The sequence below is a fragment of the Psammomys obesus genome, unplaced genomic scaffold, assembly GCF_907164565.1.
Source record: "Psammomys obesus unplaced genomic scaffold, mPsaObe1.curated_primary_1811, whole genome shotgun sequence".
NCBI classification, from domain to species: Eukaryota; Metazoa; Chordata; class Mammalia; order Rodentia; family Muridae; genus Psammomys; species Psammomys obesus.
The window spans coordinates 8,099,506-8,122,432 of NW_026586589.1; the positions used below are offsets into that span (position 1 = coordinate 8,099,506).

The 22,927-nt window shown below is 46.2% G+C and overlaps 1 protein-coding gene across 1 annotated transcript in view; it reads left to right on the plus strand.

The window, feature by feature from the left end:
- Positions 1–19,666, plus strand: part of Edem2 (ER degradation enhancing alpha-mannosidase like protein 2) — a 28,821-nt gene extending 9,155 nt beyond the window's left edge. The window contains exons 5-11 of the mRNA XM_055602345.1: positions 3,769–3,894; positions 6,300–6,511; positions 9,046–9,187; positions 11,092–11,216; positions 13,019–13,163; positions 16,351–16,472; positions 19,101–19,666. Of these exons, the coding sequence (XP_055458320.1) occupies positions 3,769–3,894; positions 6,300–6,511; positions 9,046–9,187; positions 11,092–11,216; positions 13,019–13,163; positions 16,351–16,472; positions 19,101–19,601 (1,373 nt within the window). The 3' untranslated portion in view covers positions 19,602–19,666. The remainder of the gene's footprint in view (positions 1–3,768; positions 3,895–6,299; positions 6,512–9,045; positions 9,188–11,091; positions 11,217–13,018; positions 13,164–16,350; positions 16,473–19,100) is intronic.
- Positions 19,667–22,927: the final 3,261 nt, after the last annotated feature.

Here is a 22,927-nt window from a genome sequence, read left to right on the forward strand (position 1 = left end):
TTTATTTATTTATTTATTTATTTATTTATTTATTTATTTATTTATTTATTTATTTGATGTTTTGCAACATATGCATTTGCAGTATGTATGTTAGCATCTATCATTGTGGGTTTCTTCTTTTCTTGCTTGGGATTCTTGGGTCTGTACGTTCTTGTTTTTCCTTAGTTGAGAAAGTTCGGATACTTCCTCCCCCTCCCCCCAATTTTTTCCTTTCCTGTCTGTCTGTCTGTCTGTCTCTCTCTGTGTATCTATCAATTTTTTATTTTATTCCCAACTAGAATTCTACTTTGCCCCTTGAGTTGCTCTTGTATTTAAGGAACATTTTGTATCTTCATGTTGCATTTTGGATAACCTTTTGGCGGTCTTCAAATCTACTAAGTCTTCAGGTATATTTTATGTACCAGTAAATCATGTAATTTTCACTTACATTTATTATATTTTTATCTTTAGAAGTTCTGTTTTTTTATTTTTATAAATATATGTGTTCTTTTTATGGTGTTTTTGGCTACTTCTTTCTATATCCAATCTCTTTCATGTCTTTAAGTATCTCATCATTATTTTCCATTCTCTGGAAAATGTCAGTATCTGAAGTGGCGGGGCACCTCGGTCTTTTACTTCTGCTGTTACTCATAAAGCTTTGTTTCCACAAGCTTTTCTGCGATTTAAAAAATCCTAATTTGTATTATTTACTATAGGCTCATTTCCTAAATGTCACCAGTTGGATTCTTAGAGGCCTGGATAGAATGTGGCTTTTTTTTTTTTTTTTCCAGATACATTGTTGTTGATTTCTGCCATGTGACTCAAGGTACCACCTACAAAGCTCTCTTTATGCTGGGGATGTAGCTTAGTATGGAGCAGCACGTGTCAAATAGGATAGGCTCTTGGGTTTGATCTCTAGCACTGCAAATCCTGAACCGTTCAGATTTCTGCAAAGCCCCTTTTCATTTGAGGTTTTCTGCACCATTCAGTTCATGTGAATTCAGACTCTAAAATTTGAGTTCCTGGTTGTAGTCACTGACTCTGAGGGGATTTTGTTCCCTAACTGTTAAACCTGAGAAAGACCAGTTGTACAGTTTTGAACCAAATTTGAAGCAAGCTTTAATTAAATACTGGTCAGGATGATGCACTCTGGCCAAGACCTTTCCAGGATTTCTAGAAAATGGTGACAAGTCACATTTTTCAGAGGCTTATAAAGACAAAGCCATAAGGCTACCATATTTCCCATCAGCTCCAGTCAGGGTCAAGCATATATGTATATCCTGACGTACTTCCTGCCTTCATACCCCTCACCTACATGTGATCACGCACAGCCTGTACAGTTGAGTCAAACAAACGTGTTTAGGGGAGTGGAAACACATGGCTTATCTCCCACAAACAGTAGCCTCCAGTACTTCCAGAAGTACCTGTCCTTGGGCAAGGGCCTTTCAGGTTAGAGGGGTTTTTGTTTCATGGATCTCTTGTGCACAGTCTTTAAAACTTAAACTGTAATTTTGGCTCTCACATAACCCTCTACTTTTAACTGGTACCAGGGTTTGACGCGTGTGACCTTCCTAATGTGTGCTTGTAGAGGTACCCACACGGTCCATTCGTAATCTTTATTCTATAGAGTAGATAATTCTTTTAGGACTCACGTCCTGCAGGGGCCTTTCATCAGGTGACTTGTTTGTCCTAGTCCTGTCTTCGTCTCAGTTCCTTTTAGCCAGGAAGAAGGGGAAACCAAAGCTCAAGGTTACAGGTTATTTTTGTCAGAGGGCACTGCCTGATGTCTGGTTAGCCTTGTTTCCAGCTGCAGAATCCTGTCTTTTTTTATACGCCCTGAATATTGAGTGATGAATCAAAATAAAAAGTAAGATGGAGGAAACGACAAGCCGCTTCCTCATCCCCTGACATGCAAAAGCTGACAGGAGAGTGACAGACTGAAGTGAGCAGAGCTGTAGAATCGGACGGACTATCCTATGGGCCGTCAAATAGGTCACAAGTCACAGGGCAAGTCACCTTGCTTCTCTGAAACTTAAAATCCATGTCTGCAGAGGGGTCAGCGGTGCCCAGATCTTGGTCTGTGCTGGGGGCTTCAAAGGATGCTCATTGTCTTGTGACCCACCAGGGAGACGCTGTTAATGCTGTCAATAGGCTGGATTAAGGGGTGACCTCTTCTGCTTGTTTTAGAGCAGTGGTTGTCAACCTGTGGGATTGTGACCCCTTTGGGTCGAATGACCCTTTCATGGGGGTCACCTAAAACCATCAGAAAGCATAGATATTTACGCTGTGATTCATAAAAGTAACAAAATTACACTTTTGAGGTAGCAACAAAAATAATTTTATTTTTGGGGGTCACCACCACATGAACTGTATTAAAGGGTTGCAGCACTAGGAAGGATGAGAGCCGCCCCATAGAGTATTTAACTTTATTTTTTTAAGTTGTATTACGTTTACTTATTTGCTGTCTGGGTATGAGTGAATGCACAGTGACGTGTGTAGAGGTCAGAGAACAACTTGGGAAAATTAATTCTTTCCTTCCACCACATGAGTCCTGGGGATGAAAGTCAGGTCGTCAAACTTGGCAGCAGGTACCTTAACTCACTGCGCTATCTTGATGGCCCTTTTAGCCATGTACTCCTTGATAATTTCATAGATGTGTATGATGTACTGTGGTCATATCCAGCTCAAATCCTTCTTCACTCCTTCCAGACCCCCCCAACTTCCTCCTCCAACCTTCATATCCAGTTAATGCTGCCTGTGCGTGGGCGTGTGGACCACCACTGGAGCATAGATGACCTGTCAGCAGCGTAACCCCCAAATAAAGTGACTCCCTAACCCCTAATAGCCCTCAGTTACCAATGGCTCCTCAGCTAGACATGGAGCCTCATGCGCTCCTGTCCCATCCATGCTGGAATGCTTGCTAGCCTGATCTTTTGCAGGTAACCATTGCTGTTGTGAGATCATGAGTGCAACGGCCATGGCCATGTCCGGTTCAGAGCACTCCTCTCCATCCTCTGCCTCTTAGAGTCATTCTGCCATCTCTTCTGAGATATTCCCTGGGCCTTGAGAACGTGGGTTAATATCAGTGTTCTGCTGAGAGCCAAGCTCTCAGCTGTCACATATTCTCAGCATTTTGACCAGTTATAAATTCTGGTCCCTGCACTGAGAACAGGTGGAATGCTACAATACTGACTACTTACAGAGAAGCTTCTTTTTGCAGCACTCATCTGTGGGTATAAAAATAAATATTTAAAGGCAGTATGCTAACATGTCTGTTCAGTAACCCTACAGTAATAACTTCTCCTGAGGAGCCTGTGACCTTCCTCACCATGGGCTTTTGATCAGGTTTATATCACCAGGACATAAATTCCCTCCTGTGGAGCAAGCCTCAGATATAATCAGAAAGTAGTTGGTTGCTCTGTAACAGTCATGCCACTATTGTACCAGTGGACATATCTTGGTGGAAAGGTCAGTATTTTAGCATTCAGGGTCCTCTGCTGTATAAGTCCATTGATACTTTTCTCCAGCTTCCATAGCACCTTTTGTCACTATGAAACCCAATAGAATTGCATTTTTTTTTCAAGGTATTATCTCATGATATAGTCCAGGCTGGCCTCTGCCTCTGCTTCCCAGGCACTGGGATTAGAGGTGTATGTCACTCTGCCTGGGTAGGGATGGCTTTTTCATTAGCTTCTTCATAGTGAGGCACTCCAACAGGGGTTAGTACTAGTTTACACAAGAGAAAAACTGGGCCAGGACCCTGACACTGGTGTTTTGTGCCATCTTCAGTGGTAGGAGGACTCCTTTCTGCTCATCTCCTGTCAAAGAAGGCTGGTGTGGAAGTAGAACCTGGATGGCCTTGTTCTGGACCTCTCCTCAGAATGGCAGAGGAAGCAGCCCGAAAACTCCTCCCAGGTAAGAGCAGAGATTGGGGGTGGGGGGTGGGAATACACAGACATGACAGCGATACAAAGCCCAGTTGGTTCTTCTTCCTCCTCTTCTTTTTTTTAAAGATCTATTTATTATGTATATGGTGCTCTGCCTGCATATACATCTGCCACCAGAAGAGGGCACCAGATCTCACTATAGATGGTTGTGAGCTACCATGTGGTTGCTGGGAGTTAAACTCAGGAACTCTGGAAGAGCAGACGGTGCTCTTAACTGCTGAGCCATCTCTCCAGCCCCCTTCCTCCTCTTCTTTTCTCTCTTTTCCTCTCTTCCTTTGAGATGAGCTCACACTGTGTAGCTCTGGCTGGCCTGTAACATACTATATAGACAGGATTTACCTTGAGCTGTGACAGTCCTGCCTCTGTCTCCCAAGTACTGGGCTGACAGGTGTGCACATCTGGCTCTAGTCCTGCTTGTCTTGCTGGAGGTAAGAATGGCAATGCTGAGATGTTTTTCCCTGATTTTTTTTTTAACCTCATCTTTATTTCTGCCCCTGTGGAAACCTTTTACAATAGAAATCAGGAGAGTTCTCACTGTAGAAATCAGGAGAGTCCTAAGCATTTTAAGGGTCTTCTGAGGGTGTTGGCCCAGGATGGCTAAGCTGGAGTTACTGCTGTTTGCAGATGCAGGTGAAAAGCGAGTTTTACTGGTTCACGGTCCTTGCATTTATTTTGAGTGAGCCTTCTTGCACCCTCGCAGGCCATATGCTACTAGAATAAAAGGGCCCCAGGTAATGGCTTTGGTCTGAGCATTAAGAGCTGTGGGTTCTGGTTCTAAGTTTTCCTCTGCCACCCAGCATCTTGACTATGTCACTCTCCTGCTCCATGGCTCAGTTTCTCTGCCATCCATAATTCTCACCTACTAGATGTGCCTTTTGGAAGGCTAAGCTGGGGTTAGACAGGAGAAGATGCTTGGAAAACCAGATGAGGGATTGGTTTCTGTGGTCAAGCCATGTTCAGGACTACAAGCCAAGACTCACTATTTTTGTCCAGTGGGGCCATCAATGCTGGGGCATGCAACGTCAGCTGGACGCTGTGTTCCTTTTTGGGTGTGGTAGAAGTCTAGGGATGTTCACACCCGAACACATGACTGCCACTGTGTGTATTCTGCTAGTTCCTTGGCCATCTCACTTATTTGTCTCTCAAATGCATCATTCGCCTCTCAGCCCTGGGGAAGGCCAAGGCAGGAGGGCGAGCTGGGTTCAGGTCTCAGCCCATGGCTCACAGCCTCCTCATAAACATGTCCTGTGTGATTCATCCCTGGAAAAACCTGCCTTGTTGCCCCTTCTGTTTTTTTCTCATTTAAAATTTATTTACATGGAGTAATATACATACTCTAAAGTTCATGTTGGTTAATTAGGAAGCCAGCACTAGTAAATCGCCTCTGTCATTCTTACAGCCTTCCTTTAGTACCTGCTGCCTGTCCCTAAAATATTCCTTTGAGCCTTTCTTGCTTGTGACTCTTTCTCCTCACCTGTGCTGTGCCAGAACAGAGGTCTCATTCCTCCAGCAGACAAAGTGTCTGGAGCTTGTAGCACTTACAGGTTTTGACAACTTAGTTCACGGTTTGGTGACATGAAGACTGCTCTGCCATTGTTGGTCTTTGGGGCTGGAGAGGAAATCTCTGTCTTGGGCTCATTGTCAAGCTTTTCCCTGGATATGGGTGGATGGGCAGAGCCCTGGGCTGCATTTAAAGGGGTGGGGTCAGGGCAAGCATTTCCAATTCCCTCCCTGAGTGACTCTCCTGTGTGACCTTTAGCTGAGTCACGTGCTGCAGGCATGCTTTTCCCTACCTGTAAGTAGGGGCTTGTGTTGTATCATAGTTTAGTTTGCATCCTGTTTTTAGATTTTATTTTAAAAATAATCTTGTCCCTGAACTTTTTATTTGAGTCAAGGCTCTAAAATTGACTCCCCTACCAGTGTGTTTCATTTGCTGAGAGTCCATGAGTAACTTCCCGTGTGGCCCCACCACTGCCTAAAGCCAAAGCCTTGCCACTTCACATTCAGTTACCTGCCTGGCTTTGGAAGGCAGAGTGTGAAAATGAAATAATAAAATAAAGTAAAAAGTTTTGGTAGCTAATGTGAGGTGTGGAGCGTGGCAGCTGGGAACTCAGCTCTTTCCAGGTCTCCTCTTCACAGTGGGAGCCCAAGGTTATATCGCTCAGTGTTTGACAGTGTCTGGGTTAGGTGGTTCAGGGACCTGGGTTAAGAGGCCTGCAGTGAGACATACCTCTTCCTCTGGCTTAGAGACACAAACAGTTACCCAAGAAAGACAGAAAGAAGTGCTGACTGAGGCCGGAAGCTTGGGCTCTATCATCAAACCACCCATCTCTCTCTCCTTCTGCCTGGAGCCATAAATTTCTGCCGGTTTAGCATTTCAGACCCCCACGGGCATGCCCTATGGAACTGTGAACCTGCTTCGTGGCGTGAACCCTGGAGAGACTCCTGTTACCTGTACAGCAGGGATTGGGACCTTCATTGTGGAATTTGCCACCCTGAGCAGCCTCACTGGTGACCCTGTGTTTGAAGATGTGGCCAGGGTGGCCCTGATGCGCCTCTGGGAGAGCCGGTCAGATATTGGGCTGGTAGGTCAGCTGTTGCCTTTCCTGTGTAAGTCAAAGCCTCTGTGTTGCTCCCCACTTATGAGACACAGAGGTCTAAGGAATGAGTTAGAGTTCAGCCAAGGGAATCTTACAGGGATTGTAGGAGTGGCCCAGGATACCCAAAGTATCCGAGCCTCTGTTTACATTTTACACTAAGGTGTCTTAGTTAGGGTTTCTGTTGCTGTGATAAAACATCACCGTGGGCAGAAAAGGGTTTAGTTCATCCTGTAGTCCATCACCCAGGGAAATCAGAGCAAGTATTCAAGGAAGGAAGCTGGAGGAGTAACTGATAGGGCTGTAAGGGGTCCTGCTGCATGGCTTGCTCAGCTGGCTTTCTCAGAGCACCCAGGACTACCAGCCCAGGGATGCAGCCTCACAGAGAGTCAGCCCTTCTCCATCAGGCAAGATGTGTCACAGGCTTGCTCATGGCCAGTCGCTGGGGCATTTTCTCAATTGAGAAAATGTCTTCCAGTGACGCTAGCTGTGTCAAGCTGACATAAAACCCGCTAGCACCAGAGGGAGAGAGGCAGATGCCTCATCCTTGGAGGGAGCAGGGTTATGTCACGCTTTAAGCCTTTCTTAATTCTCGAAGGAGTCATATGCTTCACACCCCTGACTCACTGACCATAGATTATCACTTCACCTGGCCCCTGAGTGACTATTGACATTGCGAAATTGTTTCACAGAACACCAGTACTGAGAGATGTTGAGTAGCTGATATGAAAAAAAAATTTCAGAACAGTAAATTAGGGGATTCTTGCATATGGTATGGGGGGTTATTTTATTTTTTGCTTTTTCTTTTTTTAGAGTCATGAAGAACTTGAACAGAATAAAAAATATTAAGTGTAGTCAGTGGTAAAGGAATCTCTTTCCCAAGCATATTTGACCCTAGGACTTCATTTTCCCTTCAGTTCCTATTAATAAATGGAAATTTAACACATTCTGGGCCAGCCAATCCTTAAAACTGATTTCAAATTTGAAAAGGGCTGAGATAGTGACACTAACAGTAGTTGATCCAAAGCAAATCAGGACGGTGACACTGGATTCAGTTCAGTGCTAGATTCAAGCGCTGGCCCTGCTTCACGGTTGTGCAACTTCTCTGGTCCTCAGATGCTCCAGCAGTGATGGTAATGTATTAGGAACGACACTGAATCACTACAGTGCCTGTGTTTGAAAGTGATTTTACGTAAAGTTTGGTGCTGTCAGCTCAGAGAATGGAGTTTTTCTGAGAATTCAGAAAATCCCTTTAGACGCCACTCTAGAGGCCCATGGTAGCACCCTCAGTCCAGTGCAGGCCGGTGTTGCTCCAGCCTTGGCACTGTGGTGAACTTGGGTGGTGCCCTCTCTCCTTCATCATTCCTGTGCACCCGGGCCTGTTGACACCCATGTCCTTTTGCCTGGAGACTACTCTGCTTTGCTTTTGCTGGAAATCCCAGGTCCCATGAGCAGTTGTCCACCAGTGACTGACATGAGGATGTCTGTGGTGAGCTCGCTCTGAGGGACATCTTCTGCAGCAGCTTCCAGATCCCAGCGGGTTTGCCTTCAGCAACCTCCAGTAGAAACCTGCCTGATCTCGCACCCTGATGGGTTGCTTCCCCTTGCCTGTTTCATTTGCCCCTTCCTTTCATATTAGTATTTCCAGGAACTCACCTTCCAAATGAGCTTCTTTCAGTCTTCCTTGATGAGGGTTCTGAACTAACACAGTATGCTTAGCTGTGTCCTTTCAGTTGATCGCCAACCAGCTGAAGTGAAGCTTCCGGGAGAATCCAGGTTACATGAGAAACTCTTTTAACATTTACTTCTAAAAGGCTCTGAAGTCATGGGAATTAAAAAAACCAAAGCATACACAAAATGTACCCAGTGACACTGGCAGTCTCCTCTGATCCCAATGCCCCAGCTGTCCAGTTCCTTTCCTTAGAAGCAACCTCTCTCTCAGCTTCCTGTATCTTTCCAGAGAGGGAGTAGGGCAGAGAGAGAGAGGGAGAAGGAGAGAGGGAGAGAGAAAGAAAGGTAGGATAGATAGAAGAGAGACGAGAGAGAGCAAGAGAGAGAGAGAGAGAGAGAGCGCTGTTCTGCTTTTGGCTTTTTGACACGGGATTGAACCAGGGCCTCAAGAATGCCAGGCAGACCCTCTGCAGCTGAGCTTCACGCCCAGCTTTCCTGGATTTGTGGATCCTGGAGTCACAGATTCATTCCCTGAGTCAGAGACAGATTCTAGAAACAAGTTCTCATCCCCACCTACAGTCTTTCTAAGCAAAAGTGAATACTTTAGGTCATTCTCTCTCATTTTCATTCTGTCAGGTACACTAAGTAAGTCCTTTTAAATGAGCATGAGCTGTCTGCACAGCCCAGGTGTGCAGGAAGCGTGGCTGTGGGGCAGCCTTGTGCTCTCCTCGCATCCTTCATGTTGTAAGGAAGCACTGTGATGCCTGCCTGGCATCTCACCGGCCAGTTAGAACGCTGGGTAGGTCCTTCCTGGGCCCTGGGTCCTTCTTAGCTAGTGTGTTTCTCTTTAGGTTGGCAATCACATCGATGTGCTCACTGGCAAATGGGTGGCCCAGGACGCAGGCATCGGGGCTGGTGTGGACTCCTATTTTGAGTACCTGGTGAAAGGAGCCATTCTTCTTCAGGATAAGAAGCTCATGGCCATGTTTCTAGGTAAAAGGGGCAGGGTAAGGGGGCTTTTTATATGACTCTCCTGTTGATTATGCTTTATTGCATATGTCAATTGTCTATGCTCAGTGCCCACAGAATCCACCCATTCTGCATTCAGCGCCACCGGAGGCTCTGGATGCCAACCGTACCTCCTCATATGTTCTTTTTCTGTTGTATGGCTTTATTTGGCTTAGATTTTGTTCTGTTTGTTTTTGTTTGTTTATTTATTTATTTATGGTTTTGAGTCAGGGTCTCAGGCTTGTGTCAAATTCTGTGTAGCCAAGGATAACCTTAAACTCTTTATCTTCCCACCTGTGCCTTTGTTGTGTGGCACTATTACTGGGGGACATGAACAAAGAGCTGCTCATCCCAGATAGGGAGCCAGTGACAGACTGAAATACGGATACCCCAAGATCCAACTTGGTGAGCCAGGGAGTTCTATTGGGGTCACTTATGGAAATAAGTGAGGGGTACGTACAGGTGTAGACATGACCAGAGACAGCTGCATCACCAAAGCCCACTTGAGCATGGGTGACAGCTCACAAAGCGGGAAGCCTGGAGCACCCTGCACAGCCTGCAGGCAGCTCAACAGGTTGGAGAGCCTCACCGGGAAGCTTGGCTGATCTCTGCTTCTGTTAGGCAGCTCTCTAGTTCCTCCAGGTGGCTCGGCGTTGGTCTCAGCCTCTTCTGGGAGGCTCAGCTTGCCAGAGAAAATCTCTAAGCAGCCCTTGCAGCTTATATATTCTTGCTAAGGGAGGGGCGCAGTGTATCTGGTTGATTTCAGGGACTTCCTAAAGCCTCAGAGTTGTTTACTTCTGGAGCTTTCTGAGTTTCTCCATTGCTTTACCTCCCCTTTACCATCCGTGCTGGCTCACTTCTTTTCTAACATCCTGTGTCTTAATGAGTTTCCCTCCAGAATGGAAGGTTTTAGTCTTGGAGGACCCTGCTGTACCCCTAGAGCGCCTAAGTACTGCTTTCTCTGACTGTGGTCTGGACTCCTTACCTCTTGGCCACATTGCAGGGTGTTTGTTTGTCCTGGTATGTCTTCATGTCCTGTCTTCATGTGTCCAACTTTCATCCTTCTTTCTGTCAGAGCTTACTTTACATGTTCTGCCTAAGAAGCAGCATGTTTCTCCTCGGAGTACAGAGCCTTTGGCATCTGCCCTGTGCCTTAACTCATTTTCGGTTTCTCCCGGTTCTTTATCTGCAGTAGGTCATGTTTACATTTCAGGCTACTGGATACTAGTAATAATTGTCATGCAGGCTTGTCAAGCACACAGTAATGCTTATTACAGCCACTGTTGATTTACTTGGCGCATGTTTATTGGGTAACATTGACATACCAAACCCTGCAGCAAGCTCTGAGCGTGGTTGTTTAATTCTTCCTACATTCTTTTGACGTAGCTTATGAAGTTGTGTCTGCCTTTGGTTCATCCAGATAATATCCATCATGTGTATTTACTATGCACTGTCCTAGTGGTGGGGATTCTGCAGTGCACACAAAGCTGAAGTCCTCCTGGACTCACATCCTAGAGGAGAGATGTCAGCTCAGCTTCCCGCTGACATGTCAGCAACATGTGGGGGAGCTTTTGTCTTGCTGTTAACCGAATATCTAGTTAGGGGCTACTTGCTGAATAAATAAATAACTGGCTAACCCCACCAGGTATATAGCATTACCTTCACAGTTTAACGTGTGACAAGCCCGAGGCTCATAGCTAGTGTGTGGAAAAGGAAGAGCTAGCATTTGAACCTGGCGTTTGAATCCATGTTCCTTTCTAGTGTGCGTCCATCAGTGTGTCCTCGTCTGCTTCAAGGTTAGGCATAGTATAGAAGTGCATGCTTCTGTGGTCAAGGCTTGTCTGACTCTTCAGTAACCTGTGTCCATTATCTCATCTCCCGTGGTGCAGAGTACAACAAAGCCATTCGGAATTACACCCACTTTGATGACTGGTACCTCTGGGTGCAGATGTACAAGGGGACCGTGTCCATGCCAGTCTTCCAGTCCTTGGAGGCCTACTGGCCTGGTCTTCAGGTAGGACTTGCCAAAGAGAGTGGCCATTTTTCTGTGGTATGATAACGCGAGCAAGCTTATCCTAGTGTATCCAATAAGGAACTTTAGTTGCTTGAATACCCTGGGCAGTGTGTGGAAGAAGGAACTAAAGCAAGCTACACAGTACATGATTCCACCTAATCCAGTGCTCCAAAGTAAGCAGGAAGGAGCTGAGCTCCCAGTTGTCTGTGGGTGGAGTGCCACCTGCAGCGATGGGCAGCGTTGCTCCAGACTGCAGAGGAACAGCCAGTGGCAACAGCTGCTTTATGGGGCATTTGTTTCAACGTCTCTCCTTGACACAGTGGCCTGCTCTGCCCACTGTCCTGATTATTTTCTCCTGATATAGTCTGGTAGAATTATAGTTAGAAAGGACCTTAGAGCCCATCTAATCTACCCTTGCCTATACCAAAATATTTCATGTGTCAAAATATTTTTGTGACCTTTTGTTGCCTTTTGTTTGCTTTTGTTTTGTTTTGAGACAGGACCTCATACATCCCAGGCTAGCCTTAAATTCACGTGTAATGGAAGATGACCTTGAACTTCTGATCCCCCTGTCTCTACCTCCCAAGTGTTAAGAGAAAGACACTTAAAAGTCTGTGAGAATGGACAGCTTCCCTTTGTGCATATACACACACATGCACAGGAGCACGCGTGCACCACACAAACACGCAGAGGCAAGGAAACACGAAAACATAAAGATTGCTGTTGCACTACAGTAAAGCACTAGGAGTGATAATGAAATGTTTTTAATTCTTAAGTAAAAATTAAAAAAACAGGTAAGTGACCTGACCTGGCCATGGTGGCACATACCTTTAATTCCAGTGCTTGTGAGACAGAGGTAAGTGGATCTCTGTGAGTTCAAGACCAGGTCTTGGTAGGTAGACCTGGTCTACCTAGCAAGTTCCAGGGCAGACAGAGTCATGTGTTAAGATCCTGTCTGAAAGAAAGAAAAGCAGAAAAGAGAAAGAGAGAGGGGGAGAGAGAGAGAAAGAAAGGAAGAAAGAGGAGGAGGAGGAAAGAAGGAAGGAAAAAAAGGATCCTTTTAATAACACATATTTAGTAACACATATTCTTTGACCCACAAATTCTATTTCTGGAGATTTGTCTACATTTTCATATGCTTGAAGTGATATATAGACAGCATTTTTGCATCCTTAGTTGTTTTAGCAAATGGTGAAAGACTGGAAATAAACTAAATGATTAGTTATAAAATGCATTAACTTCAGTCTAGGTGTTAAATACTGTGCAGCTGTCTATAAACGGTTGGGTCCTCTCTGTGTACATGGAAGAAAACCAAGATACATTATTGAATGGATAAAGAAAGCATGGAATAACGTGTGAAAGGCTGTTCATAGTGTAGGAAATCAGCACTCTCATTTTCTTACGTCTACATAAAGAAACTTGGAAAGGTTATAAAGGCCACTAGTGAGCATGGCTGTGTGTTGGAGGTGTGGGATCCTCCTGAGTCTTAGCATAGTCAGTCTTTCCTTTCTTCTTAGAACTTTGGATCAGCTCTCCAAAATAAAAAATTGGTAGTAGCAGACACTGACCATGGAGGTCCAGAGATAGGTGTTGAGTTTTTGTGTCTTATAGACAAGGCCCCAAGAGGTTCACTCTGTGGCTCAGGGCTGCAGAGTCAGTGGTCAACCTCAGGAATGACATCAGCACTTTCGGCTTCCAAGGCTTTGCATTGTCTTTGCCTAGAGACTGATTGATTTGTGAGGTTTTACCTGTGGACTCTGTGCCTGAGTCTGCTGACCTGATGTCCATTTTCCCCCCCACAGAGCCTTATTGGGGATATTGACAATGCCATGAGGACCTTCCTCAACTACTACACTGTATGGAAGCAGTTTGGGGGACTGCCAGAATTCTACAACATTCCTCAGGGATACACAGTGGAGAAGCGAGAAGGCTACCCACTTCGCCCGGGTAAGCAGGGTCTTTGGTCCATGGCCGACCTCCGAGCTCTGGCTCTGCACACCCTAGCCCTTCAGGCATGCTCTCCCAGGCTGCTTTTCTGTCTTCTCTGATGGCTCTTGGTGGCTTTCTTCCTAGAGATGGAAACTGAGTTCTGCTGGGTTGAAGTAGCTTGTCCAAGGCTGTAAGTGCAGGAGCTGGGACCAGAACCCAGGTCTCCTATCTAAGTCCAGTGCTCTTTCAAACTTGGAGAAATGAGAAAAAAGAGATGCCAGGCAGGCTGAGTGCTGGGGACTTCTGCCAGCAGCACATCAGGAACTGCGGGCCACTCTGTCAGTGGGTTATGTAAAGTACATTTCTACCCTGGGCCTTAGGCCACCAAGTCTCATCCCCTCGTCCTTGGCAGTTCAGAATCAAGGAGACGACCACAGACTGGACACCTCCTTAAGTCCTTTGCCAGTTCTGATGTTCTCTGATTCATTGCAGGGAAGTAGAAAACTGAGGAAGGAAGGGCTAGGGAGACAGGCCGAGCTTAGTCAGCAGGTGGGCACATGGCCTAGCGTAGGTCAGGTCACATGGTTGTCTGGGCACAGTACTGTCTGCACGTTCTCCCTTGCCACCTGAATTCTCTTGGAGCCACAAGACTGGCCTTCTGTGTTCTCTGCCCATTCCTTTCCTCCCTTACCCCAGGGAATGTAGGACTTGAGGGAGGGAAGATGAGCACTGCGGTGCTCATGGAGGGGTGAGTGGTCACATGTGGGGGCTCTGTGCTCGTGGAGGGGTAAGTGGTCACACACCCACGCTCTGGATGCACTGTGATTCCTGGTGTTCTCGTGGCTGCTGCTGTTTCTCCTCCTTCCTCCTCCTCGTCTTCTTTTCCTTCTTCCTCTTCTTCTTCTCCTCCTCCTCCTTCTCCTCCTTCTTCCTCTCCTTCCTTTTCTTCTTCTCCTTCTCCTCCTTCTTTTAATTAAAGAAAACTCTTGAGGGAGCTGGAAAGATGGCTCAGTGGTTAAGAACACAGGTTGCTCTTCTAGAGGATCTGGGTTCAATTTCTACCACTTACATGGCAGCTCACAACTGTAACTCCAGTTACGGGGGATCCTACACGCTCATACAGACATACATGCAGGTGAAACACAAATGCACATAGAATTAAAATATTTTTAAAAAGATATAATTTCTTTCTAAAGAAATAAAGAAAGTCCTTAGGAAGACTCAGTCATAGTTATCATTATGAGGAAGTAAAATAAGACTGAAGAATTTGAAGGACATATCAAAGAGTTTCAGATGCAGTTTCAGCATGGAGGCTTCTGGGAGGTCTTCTAACTGAAGTCTTCCTACAGTCATTGGATCCAGTGGTTTTCTAGTCTTGGCCTAGTCACCATTGACAGGGAGCTCACTGCTTACGGAGGCAACCTGCTCTATGTTCAGGGCCGACTGGCAGGAAGGTGTTAGATGGAAATTCACATTGCCACCCGGAGTTCTAGGAGTGCAACTACCGTTCCTTCCTCCAAGCAAATGCAAGTGGGGCTGTTCTGTAGCTAGGCTGGCCAGTGCATGGGTCTCTGGTGTTAGTCTTTGATGGCAGTTACAGAACCCAGCCTGCAGTCCTCTAAAGGCCTTTACTGCCTGCTTAAGAGTTGACCAGGATGACATAACAGGACAGGCTCACACACTAGGCCCATGTGTGAGAAAGAGAACAAGTTGGCTTTGACCCAGCCAGCTGCTGGCAGAAGAGGGAGGCCTCCCAGGAGAGCACTGCCTCTTCTGTGCGTGTTCATCTGCCCTGGAATGCACCCTAGAAAGTGACGCTTGTTTAGAGGACCGTGGGATGAGGGGAGGAAGGGTCAGGAGATCTGAGGAGACAGGCAGAGACTTGTTCTCTAAACTAAGAGTAGAGGAAGCTGGAACACAGTTCAGTGGTAGATGGTGTGCCTAGCATGTGCATGGCTCTGACTGTGCTCCCCAGCATTTTAGAAATGACTGTGTGGAGATGAGTGAGTGAGTGACAGCTAGAATTTGCATCAGAGGGGAGAGCCAGGGAAGGAGAAGATTGGAGGAAATGTTGGGGTAGGGAAGAGTTCTTTCATTTGAGAAGAGGTAGGTGCTAAAGTAGAAAACAATGAACTGGCCGTGGTGGTGCATACCTTTAATCCCAGCACTGGGAAGGCAGAGGCAGGTGAGTTCGAGGCCAGCCTGGTGTACAGAGTTAGGACAGCCAGGGCTACACAGTGCAAAAAGAAAGAAAGAAAGAGAGAAAGAAAAGAAAAGGAAAGAAAGAAAGAAAAAGAAAGAAAGAAAAGAAAAGAAAGAAAGAAAGAAAGAAAGAAAGAAAGAGGAGTTTTCATTTCTGCCCACTGAGTCTATTGACAGCAGAAAACCATTTTTCTCATAATAATTATTCATGTGTTTAAAAGCAATAAACATATATGTACCTATATTTATATATTTTAATGGTAAATAGCCTCACCTGGGTCCACTCCTGTTGGCCACTATCCAGCTTAGGAAGGGCCCCTGGCCGAACATCACAGTCCAGCTGTGGAGAATGGGACCCTTCAGAGCATCTGGAGCACCTTCTCAGAGTTTCCCATAGCTCAGGCTAGCCTTGATCTCACTGTACTGGTGAGGGGGATTTAGAACTCCTGGTCCTCATGCCATCATTTCCCAAGTGCTGGCGTTTTAGCTGTGTGACACCATGCCCAGCTAACTTGTTATAATTAATTTTTTTTTTCTTTTTCTGTGGTGCTGGGAATTGCACCCAGGGCCTTACACATGTTAAGCAAAAGCCCCTTCACAGAACTGTATTCTGTGGTGTTCTTATCACATCGCTGCTGGGACTGCTTCCCTGTCGGAGAGCCGGGAGCACTGCTGAAGTCAGGGAGGGAACAGACATTGAAGATCAGGTCACAACCTCTACTACCTTCCCTGGCCCTGAGCCTGGCTGAGCTTCTAGATTTGTGCATTTTGACTCAGAAAACCATGCATGGACACATTCAGTCTTTCCACAGTGTCAGAATTCATAAGCTGCATTGGTTTCATTGATTGCATTTTGCCAAGTAGTCCCAAAAGCTATGGCATGATTCTCTCCAGGGGGGCTCTGCAGACCAGGTATGGAGGGGCAGAGACCTCTGTTGCCTTCCCTGAGCGGGCCGCATGCCATGCCTGCTCAGCCATTGAGAAGGTCTGCTTGGCTTTACAGAGCTCATCGAGAGTGCAATGTACCTCTACCGTGCCACGGGGGACCCCACTCTCTTAGAACTTGGGAGAGATGCTGTGGAGTCCATTGAGAAAATCAGCAAGGTGGAGTGCGGATTTGCAACGGTAAGTGTTTCAGGGACCTGGGAAATTGGAAGTGTCACCTCTTAGCACTCCAAAGCCCTAGCGGTGGTAACGTCAGAGGGGAGTGGTTGTAAACTCATGGACAGAGAAGCTTGCTGAAGGCCATGTGTCTGGTGGAAGTGTGAAAGGTCAGCAAGGAGGAAAGACAGGCAAGGGCAGAGTGACTCAAGACAACACAGGCATTGTTTGGGGAAAAAAAAATTGCAGAAGGAATCTGTAAGAATTAGAACCCAGTGCCCTCTTATAAGCTGGTGTAGTTATAGGACACAAAGGAGGGGCCATGGAAGGAGGCTGAAAGTTTCTCTTTGGCCTGTAGTTTCTGGTTGCTAGGGGTAAGCAGTTAAAGAGCATTAGGTGACAGATAACATCTTTCCTGGGGGCCATTACGTGGGGTCCTTGGGGCAGTCAGAAGTGTAAAGTAACAAGTTAATTTACTTCAAGAAACCAAGTCATTGTAGTCACTGGAATTATCACAGTTCAACCAAAATGGAGTTTTACAAATGGCGGGGACCTAGCTACCAAAGTGGATTAGACCCCAAGCCCTTGGTTTATCTCTGCCTGCATCGGTAGTTCTCTTCTGGCAGAGTATATGCTTTTCAAAGTGAGGTTTGTAGAAAGTTTTGTCTGAGGGCTTTTAAAATAAATTTTAAGGGAGGAAATCTAGAGTCCGGTAGCCCTGTATTCAAGCATGGCACCTTAATAAGCAATTCTGTTCCCTCAGGTGTTTACTGTGTGGCTTTCATATGTCAGACACTCTTCTGGGCCATGGGTTAGAGACACAAACAGACCAAGACCCTTGTTCCCATGAACTTACATTTTAGTTGGAAAAATAAGGAAAGTGTGACAGGGAGACAGAAAGCAAGCCAGTGTGGCTGGAGTGGAGGAGAGTGAGTAAGGAGCAGCGTTAGGGAGGAGAGCTCACAAAGGCAGGGGTGGATCATTGTAGGGCCTTTGTTGGCACAGGAGAGAGTAGGATTTGGGTTGGCTTGGGCTGAGAACTTTGGTAGGATCCACAGCAGAGCAGTACCATGGTCTGATTTGTACCTTAGAAATAGCACACTAGCTGCTCCACGAGACAGCTGACATCCTTAGAGGACCCAACAGGCAAGGTACAGACAGACGCTGTATACACATAAAACAGATGTAGAAGAAAATATGCTGGGGATTTCCTGAGAGTCTATAAGAGTTTGTGTTGGGGTGTGGAATCCAGAACAAAACAAGAAAACTTTTGCAAAATTTTGTAATGCGACAATATTTTATAAGTACAGATAGGTCCTTTTTTTTCTTTTCATGGTGCTAAAGATTCAACCTAAGCCACTGGGCTACATTTCCTAGACTCATGTTTTGATAGAGAAGACCTGCAATGATATGGGATAAAAAGCAGCAGTTTGTTTTGGCTTCCAGTGTGTTCAGGTCTCTGAAAAACCAAAGCAACAAGTCCACTGGGAAAGCAAAGCTCATTTCCATGAAAAGGAGGTCTTCTGGAGGCCTCCCAAGGTGCATGATGGGAACAGCCCTTAATCCTTGTCAAACAAAGAAAAATCTGACTTGGTCTTTGATTGAGTCCATAGTTGAGTCACAGTATTGTGCAAGCTAAATGTCCATTGAGAATTAATTTTCCTTAAATGTATTGGCAAATCTAAGAAGCTAAAAGTAAGCATTTTTAGTAAATTATACTCCTCATCTCGGCCTGTGAACATTTAATTTTTTCTACAGCTGACCCCTACTTGTTATTCACAATAGTGAGAACCTAATGCTCGTCAAGCAAGGGTCAAGAATATTGTTTCCTTGTTTGTCGTGAGCACTGTGTCAGAAACAGATGGACACACTGATGTTTTTCCCCAATGTCAGGATTTATTTAATAATAAATTTATAAGCTACACAGGTTTCATTGGTTGCAGTTTGCCAAGTAGTCCCAGTTGCCCTTGAAACCTCTCTGTTGGCAAACAGAAATTCTTTTCTTCCAGTCTTTAATAATATTAACTCCCGGGTTGCACACTCTATGTCGCACAGGAGTTACATCCATCTATGCCTGCCATCTACCAGTCTGTATCGATGTGAACAGGCGATAGAATGACTGCTGAAGGGTAGAGAGACCACAGCAGAGTGCAAGGACTTCGGAGAGGCCTTATCAGAGGAACAAGGGCAGAGACACTTTTTTGCTTCCCCATCAGCCTCTTCTGTGGCTCCCTCACTTTCTTAGATCTGTGTTCAAAAACATTCACAAAGACCCTCAGGTGACAACGTGCTTTGTGGCGGGAGCTGCAAGAAAAGGATCCAAGCAGAAAGAAGTGAGGGCAGAGAGGGGCAGAGGCTAGATCCTGAAGGAGCTGACACGCTCGGGTTTCCAGCCTGTGGGAAATGACATGTCCCAGAGAGTGAGGAGAAGGGAAGTGACAGGGAAGGCCCATAATGGATGGAAGCAGGAAGCCTGGTTTGTCGTGATTCAGGTGAGAGGTGCTGGTGGCTTGGAAAGAGTGAAGTCTGCAAGAAGTGATTCACGCAAAAGCCCTCAGCAGTTTAGTGCAGAGCAGTTCCTAAAGGGGGCTGCCTGACCCTTACTCCCAAACCATGTTGCTGCTCTGACTCGCTTCCTCCATCATGTGGCAGATCAAGGACCTCCGGGATCACAAGCTTGACAACCGCATGGAGTCCTTCTTCCTGGCCGAGACTGTGAAATACCTCTACCTTCTGTTTCACCCGAACAACTTCATCCACAACAACGGCTCCGCCTTTGACTCTGTGATGACCCCCCATGGGGAGTGCATCCTAGGAGCTGGGGGCTACATCTTCAACACAGAAGCTCACCCCATTGACCCTGCTGCCTTGCACTGTTGCCGGAGGCTGAAGGAAGAGCGGTGGGAAGTGGAGGACTTGGTGAGGGAGCTCTACTCTCTCAGGCAGAACAAGTCAAGAGCTCAGAGGAAGACAGTGCCTTCAGGGCCCTGGGAGCCCCCTGCAGGGCCAGGCACACTCTCCTCACCTGACAGCCGGGACCAGCCAAAGGAAAAGCAGCCTACCAAGCAGAGAACCCCACTTCTCAGCTGCCCTAGCCAGCCCTTCACTTCTAAACTGGCACTGCTAGGCCAGGTTTTCCTAGATTCCTCGTAACCACTGGATAAATTTTTATTTTTTTGAGACTGAGCTACAATAATAAATCTGCTTTTGGCTATCAAGTTTTTCATGTTGGACTCTTGGTGAAATTTCACTAAAAAAAGAAAAGATTTGTGCTGAACAATAATGAATCTTGTTTATTTTTCTCAGCCAGTTGATAAGAGGAGAAGCACTGTGGTGCGCCCCAGAGCCCCGCAGATAAAGTTGTATCTCTCTTCCTTTTCTGGCACCTTTGGGGAAGGTAGTGTTTCCAGCATTTCTTTGTTGGTTTTTCCAACATGTGCTTTCAACTTTTCACTGCCTCCTTTACCCGTGAGTCCTTCCCGGCAATAGAGGTTGATTAAGCACCTTTGGGTGCCAGCCATGACCCCAGAGAGTCAGCAAAAAAAAGAAAACAGGCTTCGTTCTTGTGGGAACCAGATTCTGGTGGAGAGAAATACACTGGTGAGTTTGTAAAGTGACAGTAGTGTAAGCTCCGTGACGAGCAGAGCCACCGGCACCTGGAGAGGTTCAGTTGGTAAAGCGTTTGCCGCATGGGCAGAGTTCAGATCCCGAGCACCCACAGAAAAGCCCGCCACAGCAGTGTCTGCATTCACAGTGCTGGCGTTGGGAGGGATGTGAGGGGAGAGGCAGGTGGATCCCTGGAGCTCAGTGGTCAGCCAGTCTAGCTGAATCAGTGAGAGAGCCTCTCAAAAAGTAAGATGGAAAGCAAATGAGGAAGACATTGGCTATCATCCTCTGGAATCAACATACACACACACACACACACACACACACACACCAAAAAAGAATGAGAAGGAAAGAAAGGAAGGATGAAAGAAAATGTGTTAGTAATAGGGAAAACTAAGCAACCTTTAGGCAGGGTCTGGGAAGGTCTTCTAGTAGAGGCAGATTTTCACATCGGGAAAAGTAGAACAAAATGGCGGTCCCCTTGTGCTTTTCACTCAGCTTCAACAGATTTAGCTTCAGAGATGGTAGACTTGGGGCTGGAGAGATGGCTCTGTGGGTAAGAACTCTGCTGCACAAGCATGAGGACATGGGTTCGAATCCCAGCACTCAAAAACACGGGTGTGGCCACATACAGCCTTAATCCCATCCCAGCATCAGACAGTGGAGATGGAGGTTCCCTGGGACTTGCTGACTGCCGCCTTGCTCCAGATTTGGTGAGAAACCCTGTCAAAAAAGTAAGGCAGAGAGTGAGAGCAGCACACCTGACAGCCTCCTTGGGCTTCCACAGACAGCACGTACTCATGCACTCACACACACAGGCATGTGCACAGATGAGTGAATGAATGAATAAATAAAAAGCTGGTGGGCTTACAAACAACGTTACTCATTTCCACAAAATATGTAGAATCCAAGATGAGAGTTCTCTGGAGGTGAACATGGCAGACATGTATAAACTCAGTATTCAGGAGGCTGAGGCAGGGGGATCATGAATTTGGGGCTAGCCTGAGCTTCATTATGAGCCCCTGTCTCAAAAAATAATTCAGAATGCATTGCCAAAACATAACTACAACTATGAGCGACTGTTCCCTAAGACTTTCAAATATGCAACTCATGTTCAGCATCCTTATTGTTATAAATTTGTATTTTATTGAATGAGAAACAAAGCAGAGCTCGTCTGTATGTTATAGCAATATATTTCTACAGTGTCTTCTGATGTTCTTTCCGACCCTCCCGTCATTGTTTCCTCTTTTATTCCCCACTTGCCATTTGTCTTTATTTTATGTGTATGGGTGTTTTGCCTGCATATATATCTGTGTACCACATATGTGCATGGTGTCCACAGAGACCAGCAGAGGGCATCAGATCCCGGAGGACTGGAATTATAAGGGTGACCCACCACGTGGTCTCCAGGGAGCGAATCTAGGTCCTCTGCAAGAGCAGCCGGTGCTCTTTCTTCACCGCTGAGTCAGCTCTCCAGCTCCCGCAAAGGAATACACAACACAAAGGTAACCTGCCAGTTTCTTTTTGCAAAAAGGGTGCACCAGAACCCAAACAGGGCTTGGGATCATGCTGTCCAAGGCGACCTCTTTCATCTCTAACACTGTCTCATCCCATTCGTGAGAACTCAACTTTACTATTTGACACAACTGGGTAATCAGAGCAGAGGGGAGTTTCAGGCAATATGTGCCCTTGTGGGACTAACCACCTTTGATAGAAAAAAAAATCACACAATTCTAATTTGTTGAAGGGATCGGGTTGTCTTGAAGCTTTCCTATATTCACTTGCCTACCCCCATTAAGGTGGGCTGAACTGGAAACATGAAGAAAGAAGCAGTGAAGACAGCAGGATGAGGGAGAGAGGACAAAGGCCCCAAAACAACGTGGTCAGGACTGCTGGTTCAACCCCTAAGTGAAAAGGGTCCTAAAAATGCTACAATATAGATAAATCTTGAAAATTCATGCTGTCTAGGAGCCAGACACCAAGGGCCTTTTATATCCCATGGAATAGGTATTGATATATTACTCATGTGCTGATAAATAAACTGCCATCACACTCCTGGAAGCAACTCTAATTAAGCTCAATGGGTCACACACCAAAAGAAGACATGAAGATAGGAGGAGGGCTTCCTGGGAAGAAGAAAGTTTTCACCAGAGAGTAGGGAGATGAGAGAGAAAAAGAAGGTGAAAACAACTAAAAGTCATTAAAGACACGTGTGAAACTGGAATAAAAAAATCAGAAAAGAGAAAAAGCGTTTTCATATATAGGCCACTGACTGACACGCAGGCGCCAGCTGGGATTGATGGAGGTGACGAGAAGAGAAAGCGATGGGCATCTGCACAGTGGATTGTCCTTTACTCAGCGCTGCAGGGGACTTGGGGATGGAAGACTCCATCTATGGGTCAGGCCCTCTTCAGTCTCTGCGTGGTGGATAGCACGGTTTGGTATATGAGTCAGAAGATCCTGCAGGTCTGTCTGTCTGGAGTTTCTCAGTCCACCTAAGGTCATTAACCTTTCATCAGACTTAGTCCCGGTGGAGGAAGTGTTGCAGCTCTGATGGGAAAGGTATCCCGGCAGCCAGGAGCCTAGGAATACCAAGAGTCACTGCACAACAAACCTCACACAAGAGGTTTGTTGGGAAAGACACACAAGGATGGCTGCCTCCGCTCTGGTGAGAAACAGCAGGAAACTGAGCGGAGGCAGGCCTTCTATAGGGTTCCTCGGGGGTGGAGTTTTTCCAGGGTAGAGACTGACCAGATTTCAAGTCCTGAGCTTGGAGCTAGCCCAGGGATGGGTGGGTTTTCAAAACCCAGAAGTGAGCTCAGACTTTTTACCCTACACCCCGTCCTTGGGCTCAGTTGTCACCCTTGCTGGGT